Source organism: Corylus avellana, chromosome ca1 (assembly GCF_901000735.1).
Source record: "Corylus avellana chromosome ca1, CavTom2PMs-1.0".
Taxonomy (NCBI): Eukaryota; Viridiplantae; Streptophyta; class Magnoliopsida; order Fagales; family Betulaceae; genus Corylus; species Corylus avellana.
This window is the reverse complement of record NC_081541.1, coordinates 48,688,479-48,705,918: the sequence shown is the minus strand read 5'-3', so window position 1 is coordinate 48,705,918 and position 17,440 is coordinate 48,688,479. Positions and strand designations below refer to the sequence as shown.

Below are 17,440 nucleotides of genomic sequence, written 5' to 3'. Positions count from 1 at the left end.
GATATTGAAGTGTTGAAAGTGTTGACTTATTTTGATTTAAAGAAAGCTTGAAATTTGACCTAAAAAAAAAAAAAAAAAAGCATAATTGAAAGGCTATGTTTAGATGGCACTACCTAGAATTATCATTAATTTGATCAAAACGGATGCCTTCACGGTATGAGGCCCGGTGAGCTACAGATGAAACATTAACAATTCTTCCTTCCTTGCTGCTTTCACATGATGTTCTTTTCATAGTGTCCAACAAAAGATTTGTCAGAAGAAAATGACCTGTAAATACCAAAAAATAAAAAAAAAATAAAAAATAAAAAAGATTGGTTGCTTGATAGCTGTTTAATTATTCTAATTAAAAATCTAAATCCACAAACTTGAAGAACTGCCAAAGAGTATCTCAAAGCTTCAAAAGTTGAAACATCATGCATTATATATATATATATTGATCAGTTTAACAACAAATATATTTTCTTTAAATAAATGCAACACACCTAAGTGATTTGTTGCGAAGTGTAGTTCTATGTTGTCTTTGGAGAGCATGAATTGTGTTGCAAAAACTCCTGCATTGTTACTTGAAGCAAAGAAGACAATCACTCCTTGTTTAATATCTTTATATAAATAGACTTGGGGCCTATTATGTGTGCATTTGAAGGACCTACTAATTAATGCGTTTAACACTCAAAAAGCTTGTTCGAAGAAAAAAAAAAAAAAAAGTACCCGTTTAATAAAAAAAAATTGAAAGCGTTTTTAAAGGTTAAAAAAACCCAAAAAATAACTAAAATGCACTTTTGGCAAAAGTTTAAAAATAAAACTTTTACCAAAAAACGCTTTTTGACTTAAAAGTTCTAATTTTTCAAACATGCTCTTAGAGTCTGATTGAGATTGTGTTGAAAAATAGGGCTTTTGTCTATAGAAAAAGCATGAGAGACCTTCTTTTTTTTTTTTTTTAAAGCTTTACTCAAAAAGCAATTTTGGGATTTCTTTTAGAACAAACAAGTCAAAAAAACGCTTTTGAAGTTTCCATGTAATAAAAAAGTATTTTTTAAACTCGTTAACGCAATCCTAAATAGGCTCTTAAGAGACGAAAATGCACAACGATTAATGTTTTCATAGCTTGCTTGGACCCTTATCTTACATTAAGATGTTCAATGGAAGATGGGAGGAATTGAAATCTGATGCAAATTTTCTTATGGATGCCATTGAGCTAAGATCCAACTCCATGGCATCAACTTTAGCACCTGGGATTTCCTTAACTATTGCTTTTTTGACATCTTCACCAGCAGCCAAATTCCTGACTCCCATAATTACGTGGACACCTCTCAATGCGAGAACTCGTGCAGTTTCAGTGCCAATACCACTAGATGCTCCTGCAATCAGAGCGTAGCAAGTTCATTGCAAAAATTTATCCCAAACATTTCTTGTGCAACAAGAATATCCATAGAGCATTATTAGCAGTCTCATCAAATTTAATTTACTCACCAAAATAGTCAAAAGTATATTTTTCTCTATTTTAACTATCAATTTTTTTAAAGCACTCTCAGTAGTCTCATTATTTTAACAATCTACTTTTACTATTCCGTTTAAATATATTTTTCAAAACTTTCTTTACTCTTTTTCTAACTTTTTTCAAAGAATAGAGAGGAAGAGAGAAAATTTTTATTATTTTTTATTCATTTGGTGAGTTAACACCAAACCCAAATCACTAATTTGCCGAGGCTGTTAGAGAGTACTGTACGTCTTTTATGATTTTTAGTGATTTTGCTCACTGAAATTGCCAAAAAACTAATTTGGTGAGGCTGCAAGATATTGAATAGAACAAACAGACAACTACGGCTGCGATTAGAATTAAAAAAAAAAAAAGGCTAAATCTAGCATGAATCTCTACAAACAATATAATGACTTGGTTAGCAAGAAGTCTGCTTTCTTGAGAATCATGGAAAATGGTAGACTACCATAAGAAACAGTACTAAAATAGATTTTTCATGGCTTCACTAGGGCTACTTCGCGTATCCGCCGTTAAAAGGTAAACCCCATATTCGTGTAAGGCGCCCTTAATAGGGATCAGGTTAAATTCGGCTTCGCTGCGAACGTGGCTCTAAGAAATTATTTGACACAGAGCAAGTCGAACCTTAGACCCGATGGAGATGCCATCAAGTCCAAAGTCCTTCACTCCTTGGGACAAACAATTGAAATTCACAGAGAAATAAATAAATAAATAAAGGATGGAACATGCAAGACCTGTAACAATGGCAGTGAGACCCGTCCCATCAATTCCTTGAGTAACTTCCTCTGCTGTGGAGGAAGACGAAAAACCTGATGGCCCTAATTTTCTGTGAAAAGGCCACATTCAATTCTCTCTGTGTTTGTGCAAAATTCCCTTCTAATTTCGTCTCTGCAAACTTCCTCTTGATCACAACTTGAGGGTCAACCATAGATGCACAAAAAAATAAGGAAGCTTTCAATACCATACAATGAAATATCATGCAACATGCTCTATTTCATACATCCAGATCAGTAAACTTATTTTTGCCTATTTTAACTACCTAGTCTTCTAGAGCACCATTTTAGCTATTCATTTTTATTATTTTATTTAAATATTAATTTTTATGTAATTTTTTTAATTCTTTCTTACAAAGTAGATAATTAGGTTTGATTATAAAAAATTAATTGAAAATATCATAAAAAGAGATAAAAACTTCTAATAATAAGTAGTTACACATTAAACAGCTTACTACTAATTCTTTAATCAATAAACTAGCGAATATTATTCGAAATAGAAGAAAGATTGAGCGATTAAAGAGGATTAGAATCTTCCTAAAATCCTCTCAAATGTGATGTGATTTTTAAAATTTCTAATAGATCGAAATTCAATAATGATTGTTTCAAATTCAATGATTAATTTAAAAGCTACATTACATTTGTGAGAACTCTAGTCCTCCTTATATCATTACTCAACTTCAAGACGGTTCCGAAACATAACCGCAAATTCTTGAAATTTCTTATAAACAAATATAAAACTTTGTTAAGACAATTATTATTTTATTTTTTGTTGTTATTTTTTCTTGTCATGGACTTGACAAAGTGGTTACCAAACAACCATAAAGTGATCTATGATGCCCTATGCCTATTTCATAGTAGTTTGATTAATGATCATGATAATCGATCACCCTAGTATATAATTAAAGAAAATAATCATGTTCATAATATTCAAGGCAAAGCAAAAGTCATCCTGGGTATATCAAAAGCAGCTTACCAGACAACTTCACATCACATCCTTAAAGTTTTGGTGTCCCTTTGCCTCGCCGGAAACCGTTCTTTCGATCCTCCAAAGTCCGACCATCTTTATCTTCATGATCCTAATCATGTCTGAAAGCCAGTTGTAAGCATTTTTCAAGTTGCTAGACTCAACATGAAGCAAAATATGTAAACTCAGATCCTTAAGAGTAGGAAATCCTGTCCATTTCGTGGCTGTCAAGTGAAATATACGATTAGAATAATAGATATACAAAGAACATATATTAAGCAAACAATCACGTGTTTCATTTTTTTAATCGAGAAAATATTACATTTCAATTTTTTTTTCTAATTATACTTCAAAGAAACTGACCGAGCCACAACCATGAAATGTTTAAAATCTACTCTTCTTTTAAAGTCAATGGATTGAGTATATAAAAATAAGACTTATATTAGAGATATGACGTTGAGTGGTGTAGTGGGTTTGCAATAGAATCACAACTCTTCTCAAACCGAGATTATATCAAGGAATTGAGGCAAAATGGATAAAAAATAATAATAATAAAAAAAACCACTCATTTAAGTGTTTCATATCGATAATATGATCAAAATACATAAACTGACTGTTAAGGCTGTTTGACCAAAATTACATGAAGTGACGGCTAAGCAAAATATATTTTTTGGCGTTTGGCGTGTACGAAAAATCACAATTTTTTTTTTTTTTTTTATAAATATTTTCATTCAATCATATTAACATATAAAAATCAATTTTTATGTAGAACATAAAATATTAATGTAAACGAAATTAACATATTGAGTTCCAGCAAAGTTCCAATAGGGTTTTGTCCATGGTTTGGCAATGGTCTGGCGATTTAAGAATAAAAAGTTCAAATTCGAAAAATGGCTTATGGTTTTATATAAGGAAAACATTTTGTAAAAAAAAAAAAAAAAATTGGCCAAAACGAAAATTGAGAAATATATTTTAAAAATTATTTTATCCCGAAACAAATGAGCCTAAATGATTTGATCAAAGTTTCGGGAAAAGATCCTATAGATTTTTAGGGTATTCTATCAAGTATCATGTACAATTTTATCACATCAGCATTTATCAGTTTCAAGATATTGTAAAACATAACAAATAGTGAAGTGATAACTACTTCGATGATTAAAGTAATAAGCATTTAATTTGAAAAATAATGATATGATTTAAAATCATAAGCAGAGCCGAATATTTCTTCGCTTGCTCGTAATCCATGTAGACAGACCAAAATCAGATGCGAAGTGAATTTTAAACATCTGCTAGACTGCCGCTATGAGCACACTCTTCCTTGAATGAGATATATTTAGGGCATATTTGAGATTACGTTTGAGAAGTCTAAAAGTGTTTTTTAATATTCAAAAAGTCCGTTTGAATAAAGAAAAAAAAAATACTCGTTTAGTAAAAAAATTAAAAGCACTTTTAAGGGTTCAAAAAGCCTAAAAATAGTCAAAACGCACTTTTGGTAAAAGTTTAAAAATAAAGCTTTTGTCCAAAAGATTTCTTTGACTTAAAAGATCTATTTCTCAAACGTAATTTCAAACATGTTCTTACTGTATATGGACTTTTAGCTTTTTTTAAGTGTTTTGGGCCTTAATGGACCTATTTTTTTGGCTTATTTTATGAGATTGGCTTATTTTTTAGTTTATTTTAAGGGTTTAAGGCCAAAATGTTTCCAAAAAAAAAAAAAACATGTTTTTTGGGCCAGTCAATATTTTTGAATAAGGTTTAGCTCAAAACATCACATACCACATTATATATTTCACATACATAGTCATAAATAGCCCAAATCCATAATCCAAATGCAAATGAAAAAATTTATATATATATATATATATATATATGAAGGCGATTAGCGGTTATAACTGTTTTTCCTTACCCCTAAATTCGCTAACAGACAATTAGCGATTTTTAATAATCGCTTACCAAAACGATTAACGATTAGCAATTAACGGAGCGGTTATAACCCTTCCATTTGATCAGCCCTATCAAATAGGCTCTTTAGGATCTCTTTATTGGAGGATGTAAAAGACATGTTCTGTCCAGCTGTCCTTATTGATTAAACTCTTTAAAGAATTTTGATTATGTCAAAAGCAATCCAAATAGAGAGTGGGCCATTTAAGGTTGGTGAGGATTGGGCCTTCTAAGACCCGACCTAGGCCCAGTTGTAAAAAAACCGTGCTTACGTGTAAATAGTAAAAAGGTTGTGGTGAAAACATTAACAGAAAACGAAAAAGGGCATTATTATTAACAAACGAAGAGTTTCTTTCTGTGTTCTCGTTGTACTCTCTCTCTCTCTCTCTCTCACAAAGCTCATCATGAGCTGGTTCCTGAGATTGGAGCTCTCCGCTAAAAACCTGAAAACCCGAAACCGATAACGTACTTGACCCACTAAACACTGAAAAGAAGCAAGTACAGTCCCAAAACCGTGCTCAATTGGGTTCTTCCTTGGCAACACGTAGGTGTGTTTTTATTTTTTTATTTATTTTTGTTTCTTTGATCTCATTTTCTGTCTCTAAATCTCAAGAAGTGGGATTCGTTTAGTTTTTCAAAATGGGTAGGCTTTTTTTTTTTTTTGGCAACACATTCGGCGTTCTTTTGGAAACTGAATTTAGAAGTGAAGGTTGGGACCGAAATTGTCGTGTTGGGATGGAAATTTTGGAATGTTTTGAAATAAAGACTTGGGATTTAATTGCTTTGACATTTTATTTGTTTTTTATACTTTTTGGGCAATTTTTGTTAAGTGCTGTGAGTGTTACTGTTTGAAGTTACAATGCGTAATTGTGTATACGGAAGCATTTGCGTATTGTTATTGCTTCTGTCAGAGACTTGAATATTCTTACTTATGTTTTGATTCTTGAAGCAAATTTTGTGTTTTTTGGTAAAAAGTAGAAAGATTGAAAGGCAGAAAATTTTACCTTTGGAAACACAGCTGAAAGTAATTGTCAGAGTAATAAGAATGAATATTTGTTTGGAACTGGCGTTTATGGTTCTAATTCCATAGGTGTAGAATGCAATTGGTTCTGCAATTGGTGCTGAAAGTAATTGTCAGAGTAATAAGAATGAATATTTATATGGAACTGGCGTTTATGGTTCTAATTCCATGGGTGTAGAATGCAATTGGTTCTGCTAATTTGAATATCAGGGTCCCAATAACATGAATGTTATGCGGATTGGGTGTTTTTCCGCGAATCTATTTTTCTTTGTTCAATGGTTTTCTTTAGAATAATGTTGTGCTTTGCCAATGACTTATAGAGGTACATGATGCAGGATGTTTCAACCTTTTGCTATGTATTAACTTTTGCCTCGAGTGGGATGACCATGAGGAATTTTTTGTAGTCCTCCAGAAGACACCACAGCGGTGCTTTTGTCGTACGCTCAATTGGAATGGATATTGAAGTAGTAGATGTTGAAGGAAACAATAGGGAAGATTATGTTCCTGGAAATGGTGAACCCGACAACGGTGAAAATCAGAATGCAACTGAGAATTCTACAGGGAGAGAAGTAATAGATCAGGAGGATGATATGACTGCTACACCACACGTGAGCATGGAGTTCGAATCTGAAGATGCGGCAAAGACTTTCTATGATGCATATGCCAGGCGTGTGGGTTTTAGCACCCATGTTGGCCAGTTCAGTCGTACTAAGCCTGATGGCCCAATTGTAACATGGGAATTTGCATGCACCAGAGAGGTTTTTAAAAGGAAGAATGTAGAAAGCTGCAATGCTATGATTAGGATCGAGAGGAAGGATTCAAACATTTGGGTTGTAACAAAATTTGTTGAGGACCATAACCATTCCATGGTGTCTCCTAGTAAGTTCCATCACCTTCGACCCCGTAGGCATTTTGCTGGTACTACCAAGAATGTGGTTGAAACGTTGGATGCTACTAGTGATGTTTATGTTTCCATGGATGGCAATAGTTTATCTTTTGAACCAAATCATGTAGTTAGGAGTGCCTCCCCTGTAGAGCCAAATCACCCTGCCAGAAGTATTGGGCATGTGAACTACATTAGACCTTCGACCATAAAGAGGACCCTTGGTAGAGATGCTCAAAATCTTCTAAACTATTTCAAGAAGATGCAGGCTGAAAACCCTGGCTTCTATTACGCAATACAGCTGGATGATGATAACCGCATGAGTAATGTCTTTTGGGCTGATGCAAGATCAAGGAATGCTTATAACAACTTTGGTGATGCAGTAACTTTTGACACAATGTATAGACCAAATCAGTACCAGGTCCCATTTGCTCCCTTTACAGGTGTAAATCATCATGGTCAGATGGTGTTGTTTGGTTGTGCTTTACTTCTAGATGAGTCTGAGTCTTCCTTTACTTGGCTGTTCAAAACATGGCTATCTGCAATGAATAATAGGCCTCCTGTTTCTATAACCACAGACCAAGATAGAGCCATACAAGCTGCGATTGCTCAGGTTTTTCCAGAAACTCGTCACTGTATTTGCAAATGGCACATCTTAAGAGAAGGCCAAGAAAGATTGGCTCATGTTTACCTTGCTCACCCTTCCTTCTATGGAGAGCTGTATAGCTGCATCAACTTTTCTGAGACAATTGAGGATTTCGAATCATCTTGGGCCACTCTCCTTGATAAATATGATCTACAAAAAAATGAGTGGCTTCAGGCAGTGTATCATGCTCGCAAGCAGTGGGCCCCAGTATATTTCCGTGGCACTTTCTTTGCTGCACTTTCTTCAAACCAAGGTGTTAGCTCCTTTTTTGATGGTTATGTGAATCAGCAGACAACCATACCTCTGTTCTTTAAGCAGTATGAAAGAGCCCTGGAACATTCATTAGAAAAAGAAATAGAAGCTGATTACGATACCATTTGCACCACACCAGTACTGAAGACTCCATCACCAATGGAACAACAAGCAGCAAACCTCTATACCAGAAAAGTTTTTGCAAAGTTTCAGGATGAGTTGGTTGAGACTTTTGTGTACACTGCAAATAATATTGAGGGTGATGGGGTTGTCAGTAAATACAGGGTTGCAAAATATGAACATGATCACAAGGCTTACATGGTCAATTTAGATGTTTCTGAGATGAAAGCCTCCTGCAGCTGTCAGATGTTTGAATACTCTGGCGTACTTTGTAGACATATATTGACTGTCTTCACCGTAACAAATGTTCTTACCCTTCCATCACATTACATCTTGAAGCGATGGACAAGGAATTCCAAATCCGGTGTTGGACTTGATGAACAAAATGCAGATTCACAAGGTATTGAGACTCTCACCTTGCGCTTCAACAGTTTATGTCAGGAAGCCATTAAATACGCAGAAGAAGGGTCAATTTCTATTGAGACTTATAATGCAGCATTGAGTGCTCTAAGGGAGGGTGGGAGAAAAATTGCTGTTGTGAAGAAAAATGTTGCTAAAGTCACACCTCCTACTTCTCATGCTAGTGGAAATGGTCAGGAAGACAGCAACAGGAAAACCTCTACATTAATTCCCGAGATGGCTCCATCATTATGGCCTTGGCAAGAAGCAATTCCACATCGCTTTAATCTTAATGACAAGGGAGTTCCTATTGCAGATTTGAACCAGCCGAGTATGGCTCCTGTGTCTATTCAACATGATGGTGGCAATCCTGATAACACGGTATGAATCACCCAAGATCTAGCAAATTATTGTTGATAGGAAGTTTTGAATATACTTTCATGATGGCTCAATTATTTATTTAGGTGGTTATGACTTGTTTCAAGTCCATGACTTGGGTGATAGAAAGTAAGAATTCTACACCACCTGGTAAAGTAGCTGTCATTAACTTGAAGGTATGCATCTGTATTCTCTATATTCTGACAACTTTTGTTTATTTCTCTCTCCCACTAGTGGTCTTCAATTGTTTTTGACCAATTTAATTTCTATTTAATATTGAATATTGTGTGGGAGTTGGGGTAGGTGAACTAGGTCTTAGGTTGAAATATTACCAAAGAAAGGAAAGATAGTGAAATATGATGAACTGAAAAGTGGAAATGAATGTATCCTATATTTTGGAAGGGTTTAGTCCTATCCTTGAAGAACCCGTTTAATATTTTTTGGAATCTACATCATACCTTTAACCTTGTAACAATATTACATTGACTTGTTCTCTGTGCTCGAAATGCATAATAGCTGAGAAGGATTGCTAAAATACATTGCTCTTAATGTTCTCATCATTCTTTTTGTAATTTCCTTTAACTATGCTTTAGCTGCAAGATTATGGCAAAAACCCGTCCGGAGAGACAGAGGTACAATTTAGGGTAACAAGGATCACACTTGAGCCTATGCTGAGATCCATGGCCTACATCAGTCAGCAGCTATCAACACCAGCCAATAGAGTCGCTGTTATAAATTTAAAGGTACATAATCCCTTTTAAGGATATACGAAATTGTTATATTAAGTTCTTTCATCACTCTGTTCAATTTTAGTAAGAACTCAGCGTATTTTACCTAGAAGGTGGATAACTGTGTTACTTGGAATAGGAATGTTAATGTTGTATGCCACTTACCCTGCAATGTGGTACAGTGGAGATAGACTTATTTACAGTTTATGTAGAGTGTTCAATTATAATTTAGAATAGTGAGGGTGGTCTGTAGTTAGAATAGCTCGAGTTATCTTTTCCATGAACACTCATACTCTACAATAGTCATAAATTATTTTCAAATGTCTTTCCTTTCAATCAAGGCCAAAAAGGAAAGACTATAAGAAAAGTATTGGATGGTCAAATTTAGTGTTTGGGAATGAAAGTCTACCACATTTTGGTAAGATAATCCTGATCTAACTCCTGACCACAACTTGCTAGGATAGTAGTGAACTTTGGTACCGCATTGACATATTGGGAGTGTTGAGCCTTATGAGCTAATGGTTTATTATACATTGATATAATTAATATTGTCACATGTGAGATTATGCTTGTTCTTGTTTACTTGTTTGCTTCACTCAATGAAATTACAAAAAGGAGAATTTAGTGAATTTTGTGTCTTCGGTCGTTTCTTCAGTGGTTGTGTATTCCTGTTGTCTGTACTTTGGTGAACTGGCAAATTGCTGGAGACAAACCAATGATGAATTGCTGTTTAGATGCATTGTTTTCAAAAAAGGCACTCATATTATGTCACCCGGTACTAATAGCAATTACAGCAATAATTATAATTTTAGTCTTTATTGGTTAGGTAATCATGCTCTACAGTTTCGTTACATTAACGTTTCACCATGGAAACTGTGGTAGTTTACACTGCCTGGCATGATTGTGCATTATCTTTTCTTGGGCTCTGTTAAAGTTGAAAAAGAGAAGAAAAAAAACATGAACATCTAATTGGAATACCTTTGCTACATATTGGCTGATATGTGTCAGAATCCTCTACACAATATGCTGTGAATCTGATAAACTAAACTGTACAGGTTACCTGCAGTAGTGTCCAGGTGTTTGCTGTTTTCCTTTGAAACAGAAATAGTTACTCTAATATTAAAAAATATTGGCCTGTCTATATCGTTTACATGCATCACATGTAATCATTTTTACAATGGATATTGTCTACTTTTCGTCTCCATTATCCCCTCTGACTTCACAGCCTCCAATGAAATTTTCTGTTTCCCTTCTTTCTTTTCTTCTAAAAATATTAGTAAGCTTAGGGTTTTGGGTTTGTAGGGCTGTTATTGAGCTTTTGTAGGTCTTAGGCCTGGTTTGTTTCGGGCTTTGGGGTGTTTTTGTTTGGGTCTATTTGGGTCTCTTGTGGAGGCTCCTTGTGAGCTTAGGGTTTTTTCTTGGGCGATTCTTGGTGCTCGCTTCTACCCCTGTGTAATTGTGTTGCGCCCTTTTGGGTTTTTTGATATATACATTTTTACTTATATATATATATATATATATAAGAACAGGATAAGTACATCCCAATGCTGTCTTGTAGAAATTGTCCATTTGGGGAGAGATTGGTGTTCTTTCAAAGTCGGTAGTTCGATTTCTAATTTGTGGCTGTTTCAGAGGTTCCTAGTAACAGACATCATCTCTATATTCCTTCAAACTTTTTCAGTAGCATTTGATGGTACTTCTTTGTGATCTATATTGATTTCAATTTGACATGGAAAATAGTTTTATCAATCATGGTCCATAATTTTGAATGATGTGTGAAATTGGCAAACCATGTGCAAGTATTTCATGGGATTGCCAAATCTGTAGCACAGACATTCATTTGGTTTCAGAAAACCACCATGAAATGGCATTTCATATCGGTAATCCTGCTACTATCATTATTGGTAATCCAGCAAAATCAAACATAAAGGGTAGAACTCTTTCTCTCTCTCTCTCTCTCTCTCTCTCTCTCTCATTATTGGTAATCCTGTTACTAACAACTCCTAATTTTCCTTGAGAAAGATCAATAAATCAGTACCGAAACTTAAGAGCTTAGCTAATGTTTTCAAAAGGGATATAGGTGGCTGTTAGGGTGTGCTGTATAAATGCATAGGCATGTTATAAGATCAAAGGATCACTCGCACTTTTCATTTCTTTTTCCTTTTTTTCTCCGAGCAAGATTTTAGACCTGAGACCTACATAATCTCGCCTACCTTTTACCAGTTGAGCCAATGCCCAGTTGCAAGCGCATTATCATCTAATTGGATTCCACAAAACGGCACATCGTCAACAGCACACTTGACATGGGGCCTTCAAGTGGATGTTATAAATAGTACTTTTATTAAATTAAGTCCTGTTTTTATTTCAGCAGTCTCAATGTATGATTCTTAGCCAGAATATTTAATAATGAGTTATGTTGCATCATACTTATATAGGAACATCCTATGGTTTTGATAATAGAGCTGTAGCAGCTTAAATGTACATTTTTATTCAGAATGTCATGCATTTAGCAGTAATTTGACTTTTGTCCCTAGTTCTTATGGACTTTTTTCCCAGTTTTACCTTTCTCGTGCAATCTTTCATTGGTTTTGCTTGTCTTTTATTTTTTTCCGTTTGGTTCTATTTTGATACTTTAGCTACATTGCTTAGCAAAATTTTCTATCAAAAAACATTGCTTAGCGGAAGTCAATGTCTGTCTCAGACTAAGGACATGTGGCAGACTTGGCACCAAACTAGACATTTTGAAGCCAGAACATTGAGAATTACATGGATATGATCTATCAAAGATCTAGAGATATTTTGACTTTAGAATTCTTAATATTTTCAATTTCAAAAAGTCCAAGAGCATGTGGGATTACAATTTTTGTTTTTTAGAATGGTTGCATGACTTTCAAGTGTTGAGTGGTTCTTGAAATTCTGTCTCTGTGTTTGGTCAGCTCCAAGATACAAAGACAATTTCTGGAGAAACAGAGGTGAAATTTCAAGTGTCCAGAGATACATTAGGTTCCATGCTAAGATCAATGGCCTATATCCGGGAGCAGCTTTGATAGCTGTAAGCATACTTTTCCCGGAACTCTTAATTGTTAAATATTTATCATCATTTGTACAAGTTCCTATCTTGCTATTCTCTGAGGACCAGTTCTGTTTAGTCCCTCATAAGACTGATTTGGAGTTTGCCTATATGGCTTAATCAATTTTGATATCCCTTAGTATATATGAACCAAAATGATTGGAGAAAGAAAGAATTCCGGACACATAAGGATGCACCATACATAATGTTGGGGATGACTTGATGGACATTATCAAATAAAAATTTACCAAGTTTAGTAGCCGTGGTTTTAACTAGCAACACTTATGACTACTTTTCAAAAAATTAATGCCCTTGGATACATATTGCATATTGTAATTACTATACTACCTGGAGAGTGTGCTGCATTTACATTATTGCAGTTTTTTTTTTTCAATATTCATTTGCTAGTCTATGTTACTGTTGGACTTTCACACTTGTTCATGAGGATTATTTCCTCCGAAAGATCGTTATATCCAGCAACATTTTATTACAGAAATTATATTCATTAAAAATTATTAATCAAAATTTCGAAAGAGGTTATATATACCCATTACCCAATGACCTTAAAAAGCCAAATGGCACTTCCACTCTCTACAAGAATGTGGTGGTGGATGAGGTTACCGTCCAAAGTCTCGTGCAGTATGTAAATCAATAACCAATCGAAAAGTTCAGACTTCTATATGCTTATTCTTTGAAATTTTTATATGAAGTTTGACGGTAAGATGATTAATGTTGTGCCATGATTTGATGTTTATTACAGCGCTTCATTGTAATGGTGATGAAGTCTTCACATGAGTTCCGTTGAGGACCTATACTGATTCAGACCTATCATTGTTTGAAAAGGCAATAGCAATAGTGGCATTGTAGGTGTGTCCTGGTTTATAAGATTCATGTACCCTGTTAATACCATGTTAGTGTTTCATTGACAGAATTGTCTAGCTGTAGTTAGGTTTGCTAGATCTACTCCATTGACCACATTCAGTTTTAGCATGTTAGTTAGGTTTGGTTAGCAATATTTCTAACTCAATACCTTGTTTCCATGTAACCATGTGTTGGAAACTTATTTGTATATGTAAGCTGTGAACTTCCACCTCTTTGCCTAATGAGCATTGCTGATATTCTGTAAGGAGTAAGGAGACTGGCATTTTCTTTTTGTTGGCCCTGTCATTCTTCAACTTCTTTATGCTTAATCATGTTGTTCACTTGTTCTGGTTCAGTTAGTAGGTTTCTTCTTCTTCTTCTTCTTCTTTGGGAATGACTTCTGCATTACTGCATATCGTGTAAACAGGGACGGAATTAGGATTTTTCATTCGGGGGACCAAAGTATGAATGAGGGGCTAAGCCTAATTTTTTAGCCTAAAAATATTTATTTGACTTAATAAAAAAAATTAAGTGAAAATTTTATTAGGGCTAAAGGCTTGACGAGTCATCTCTTTTATTTCAATTTGGTCCATTATATGGAAATCTAATGGATGCGGCATCTGTGAAATTTCACAAAATTCTTCTAATGATCTCATAATATCAACAATATTATAGTAGGTCTTATAAGTCTACTTTAAATTCAGCAATTTCTATCTCGGGGTAGAAGTTATGACGTAATGTGAGAACTATGTGTTCTAAGGACATATGTTAATTTAATAAATAATTTCTATAAGGTCTTGGTACAAATCAAGATCTTTGTGCTCTCCAATAAAAGATTGACACATCAGTGTGGAATAAGAAAATCGTAAGAAAATCAAATGTTAACAAAACACCACATCAAACCTAGTCTAAAAAAACTCTCTCAGCAGCACCACCAAAAAAGGCACACACAACAACCTCCCAGCAAGATGTTGCCACTATTCACGCCGTGTGTCGCTGCGCTCCCGGCCGGGGGAGGTGGTGAGAGAGACCCACACCAAATGTCGCCGCCTAGGTCGAGATCCAGCAAATCTGCTACCTAGGCCGTGATCTTTGGATTTTGATAGCCAGGATCTCTTCGATCAGTCCAAGCAGTCAATGTATGATGGTGGGCTCTACAATCCTCTGGAGGACGAAGATGAAGTCCCTCTCACACTGGAATCATCATTCTCAAGGATCTTAATCGGCATCTCTCTAATTGGAATCGCCTTTGTCCTTCTCAGAGATCTTGGCCGGGATCCCTCTCACTGGAATCGTCTCTATCATTCTCAAAGTCAAAGATCTTGGCATGGGTGGCGACAGCGCCTGGCGTGAACAGCAGCAGTAGCGTTTGCCGAGAGATGGTTGTGCCTTTTTTGGTGGCTGTGTTGTAAGGGTTTTTTTTAGGTTGAAAGACAAAAGGCTTGGTTTATGTCAATACATTATAGAAGTTAAAAAATTAATTTGAAAAAACAATTTCAAATCCAGTTTGAAATATATATATGTTGTCCCAGTCTAAAATTTCTAAGGATTAATAGTAGAGTTCCAATATTTTTTACTAAATAAATATTTATTGACAAAGCTAAAATGGACATATCATATTCATAGTTCAATCCTATCAGAATAATGCCAATAAGAACACAAGATGATTTTATTAATTGTATGCTGCCCGACACTTTTCATGGGTTTCTATTCTAACAAAATTAAGTATTCTCAACAAAATGAGAAATGCTACATACACTTCTAAGTTCACGCTCTCAAGTGTATACTCTCTAACATGGTAATGAAAATCATCATTGAATTTGAATAGATAATCTAATGGTGATTTTTACTGTCACGTCAAGAAGTGTGCACTTAAGAGTATGAACTTGAGAATACATGTAGCATTTCTCAAACAAAATAATAAGACAGACTTTTTGATTAAGATTTTGGTGAATGATAGAGAATCTATGACACACCAATATTTAACTAAGAATATTCCATTTTAAAAAATAAAAACATTTAAATTGATCCAATAAATGGATTTACCTCTTGCTTTATAGACGATTCGTGAAAATGCCTCTAAAATTCGTCATAAATAAGACAAAATGGCAAACAGAGATAGAGGTGGTCAGTCGAACTTGTTGAAAAAGCCAACCTAGTGAAGCTTTACAATCTCTCTCTGAGACAAAATAAATAAATAAATAAAAATAAAAATAAAATTGGGTTGGGAAAAAAAGATCTATCTATTCTGTTGAATTGATAAATTGAGTGTTTAAAATATATGTGACTTTCACATGAGCATGTAAAAGTTGCATGCATTTTAAAAATATGTCAGTTTAATTGACTGAATTAAAAATTTTTTAACCCAATTTAAAGAAAAACTTTGCTCCGTCTCTCATCAGAACTAAAAAAATTTAGTATGAAAACGGTTGATTGTTACATTTTCGTAAAATTTAGTATTATTTTTCTATCCGTTTCCAAACCTCCAAACGAACAGAAGGGTGGCATATTTGATGCCCCAGGATTGGGTCTTTGGAGGCTTTAGGCAAAACCTTAAAATTGGGCCTTATTTTTTTAATATTTAAATATTAATTAAATAATATTTATTTTAATATGGCCGGAAATCTTTACCTAATAAGCACTGATTCAGCACTTAGTTATTTTTTGTTTGAGACTAAAATTACCATTTTTCCCTTACTCTTTGTTCTTTATACTTAAATGAAGCAGTATTTTTGTCTTTCAGTATTTTCATAGATTGTAAAATAACCATTTTAACCTTTTTGAAATATGAAAAGTTGAACATTTTAACCTTTTGTGATGGACTGGATTTCTGCAAAATAACCACAACATACAAGTCTATGGGATTCTCAATTTTTTTTTTCGTTCTTATTTTATAGAGGGCCTCGATATTATAAACAAATAATATTATTATTTTTTTAAAACATGTTGACTGTTGAGAGCCTCGTGGCCATTGTGCAAAAGGCCTCCATATTAAAAAAAATATATATATATATATATATATATTGTTTTTTTAAAGCATGTTAAAAGCTTCAAGAAAGCATGTTGGGTCTCGATATTATAAACAAATAATAATATTTTTCTTAAAGCATGTTGAGAGCCTCAAGAAAGCATGTTGAGGGCCTTTATGCAAATTTTTTTTAGCCTTATTAAAAAAAAATTTGGGCCTTAAAAATCTGGGGCTTTAGGCGCCAGCCTAACTCGCCTAGCAGTTGGGCCGGCTTGATGGTTATCTTCCGGGTTTCCATTTTTCTGCTTACTAGTATTGATATTCAATAAGATCGAGACTCACAAACTCATAACCTTCTTTCTTTTTTTTTTCGTTTTTTTTAAGCAATGTGAAGGGAAAAGGGGAAGGGGAGATTACAACAACCAACTAAACACAAAAGAAGAGCAGGAAAACCCAACAAACACGTCAAAACAACCAAATGCAAAATAAACCTAAAAACTATTGAGAATTGGCCAAAAGATTGACCTGCCCATTTGATGCTTGGCTCCTTGGCTAAGAACAAGGCCCCCATGAATGGAAGTTTGAAACAGCAGACCAAAGGCGAATCTGCCTTAATAAGACACCAATTGTAGCAAGTAGGAGATAAAGCACTAATACTGGTTGGATAGAAACTGCTTGAGTGAAGCACCACCTCAATATCCGAAATGAGAGGTATCCGGTGATGAAGGATACCGCATCTAAGTCTACAACTAGATTTGTGTCTCCATCAACAAGAGGGTACCCCATTTGGACATCCAGATGTTGATATGTCCCGTTGCCAAAAGAGGAGCGGATGAGGCGGCGATGCGCACGCATGGCATGGAGGCAGAGACCATCAACGGAAGCGGAAGCAGAAGCAGAAGCGTCCGGAGATTATAGATAGGTGGCACAAAAATATA

The 17,440-nt window shown here is 34.7% G+C and overlaps 2 protein-coding genes across 5 annotated transcripts in view; one reads left to right on the top strand and one right to left on the bottom strand.

The window, feature by feature from the left end:
- LOC132167417 (short-chain dehydrogenase TIC 32, chloroplastic-like) overlaps positions 1-2,338 on the bottom strand; it is a 7,974-nt gene extending 5,636 nt beyond the window's left edge. Inside the window, exons 1-4 of the mRNA XM_059578385.1 lie at positions 2,230-2,338; positions 1,127-1,358; positions 483-562; positions 114-267 (exon numbers count right to left, since the gene is read on the bottom strand). Of these exons, the coding sequence (XP_059434368.1) occupies positions 114-267; positions 483-562; positions 1,127-1,358; positions 2,230-2,338 (575 nt within the window). The remainder of the gene's footprint in view (positions 1-113; positions 268-482; positions 563-1,126; positions 1,359-2,229) is intronic.
- Positions 2,339-5,529: 3,191 nt separating this feature from the next.
- On the top strand, positions 5,530-13,875 carry LOC132183656 (protein FAR1-RELATED SEQUENCE 3-like). Of its 4 annotated transcripts, none has more exons than XM_059597035.1 (6): positions 5,530-5,720; positions 6,533-8,878; positions 8,962-9,051; positions 9,469-9,618; positions 12,540-12,655; positions 13,434-13,875. In XM_059597035.1, exons 2-5 carry the CDS (start codon positions 6,650-6,652, stop codon positions 12,648-12,650), a joined length of 2,580 nt encoding a protein of 859 aa, XP_059453018.1. In that variant the 5' UTR covers positions 5,530-5,720; positions 6,533-6,649; the 3' UTR covers positions 12,651-12,655; positions 13,434-13,875. The 4 variants fall into 4 exon arrangements, with proteins under 4 accessions (XP_059453018.1, XP_059453002.1, XP_059453009.1 ...); XM_059597019.1 differs by having other exon boundaries at positions 5,530-5,724; XM_059597026.1 differs by having other exon boundaries at positions 5,530-5,726; positions 6,520-8,878.
- Positions 13,876-17,440: the final 3,565 nt, after the last annotated feature.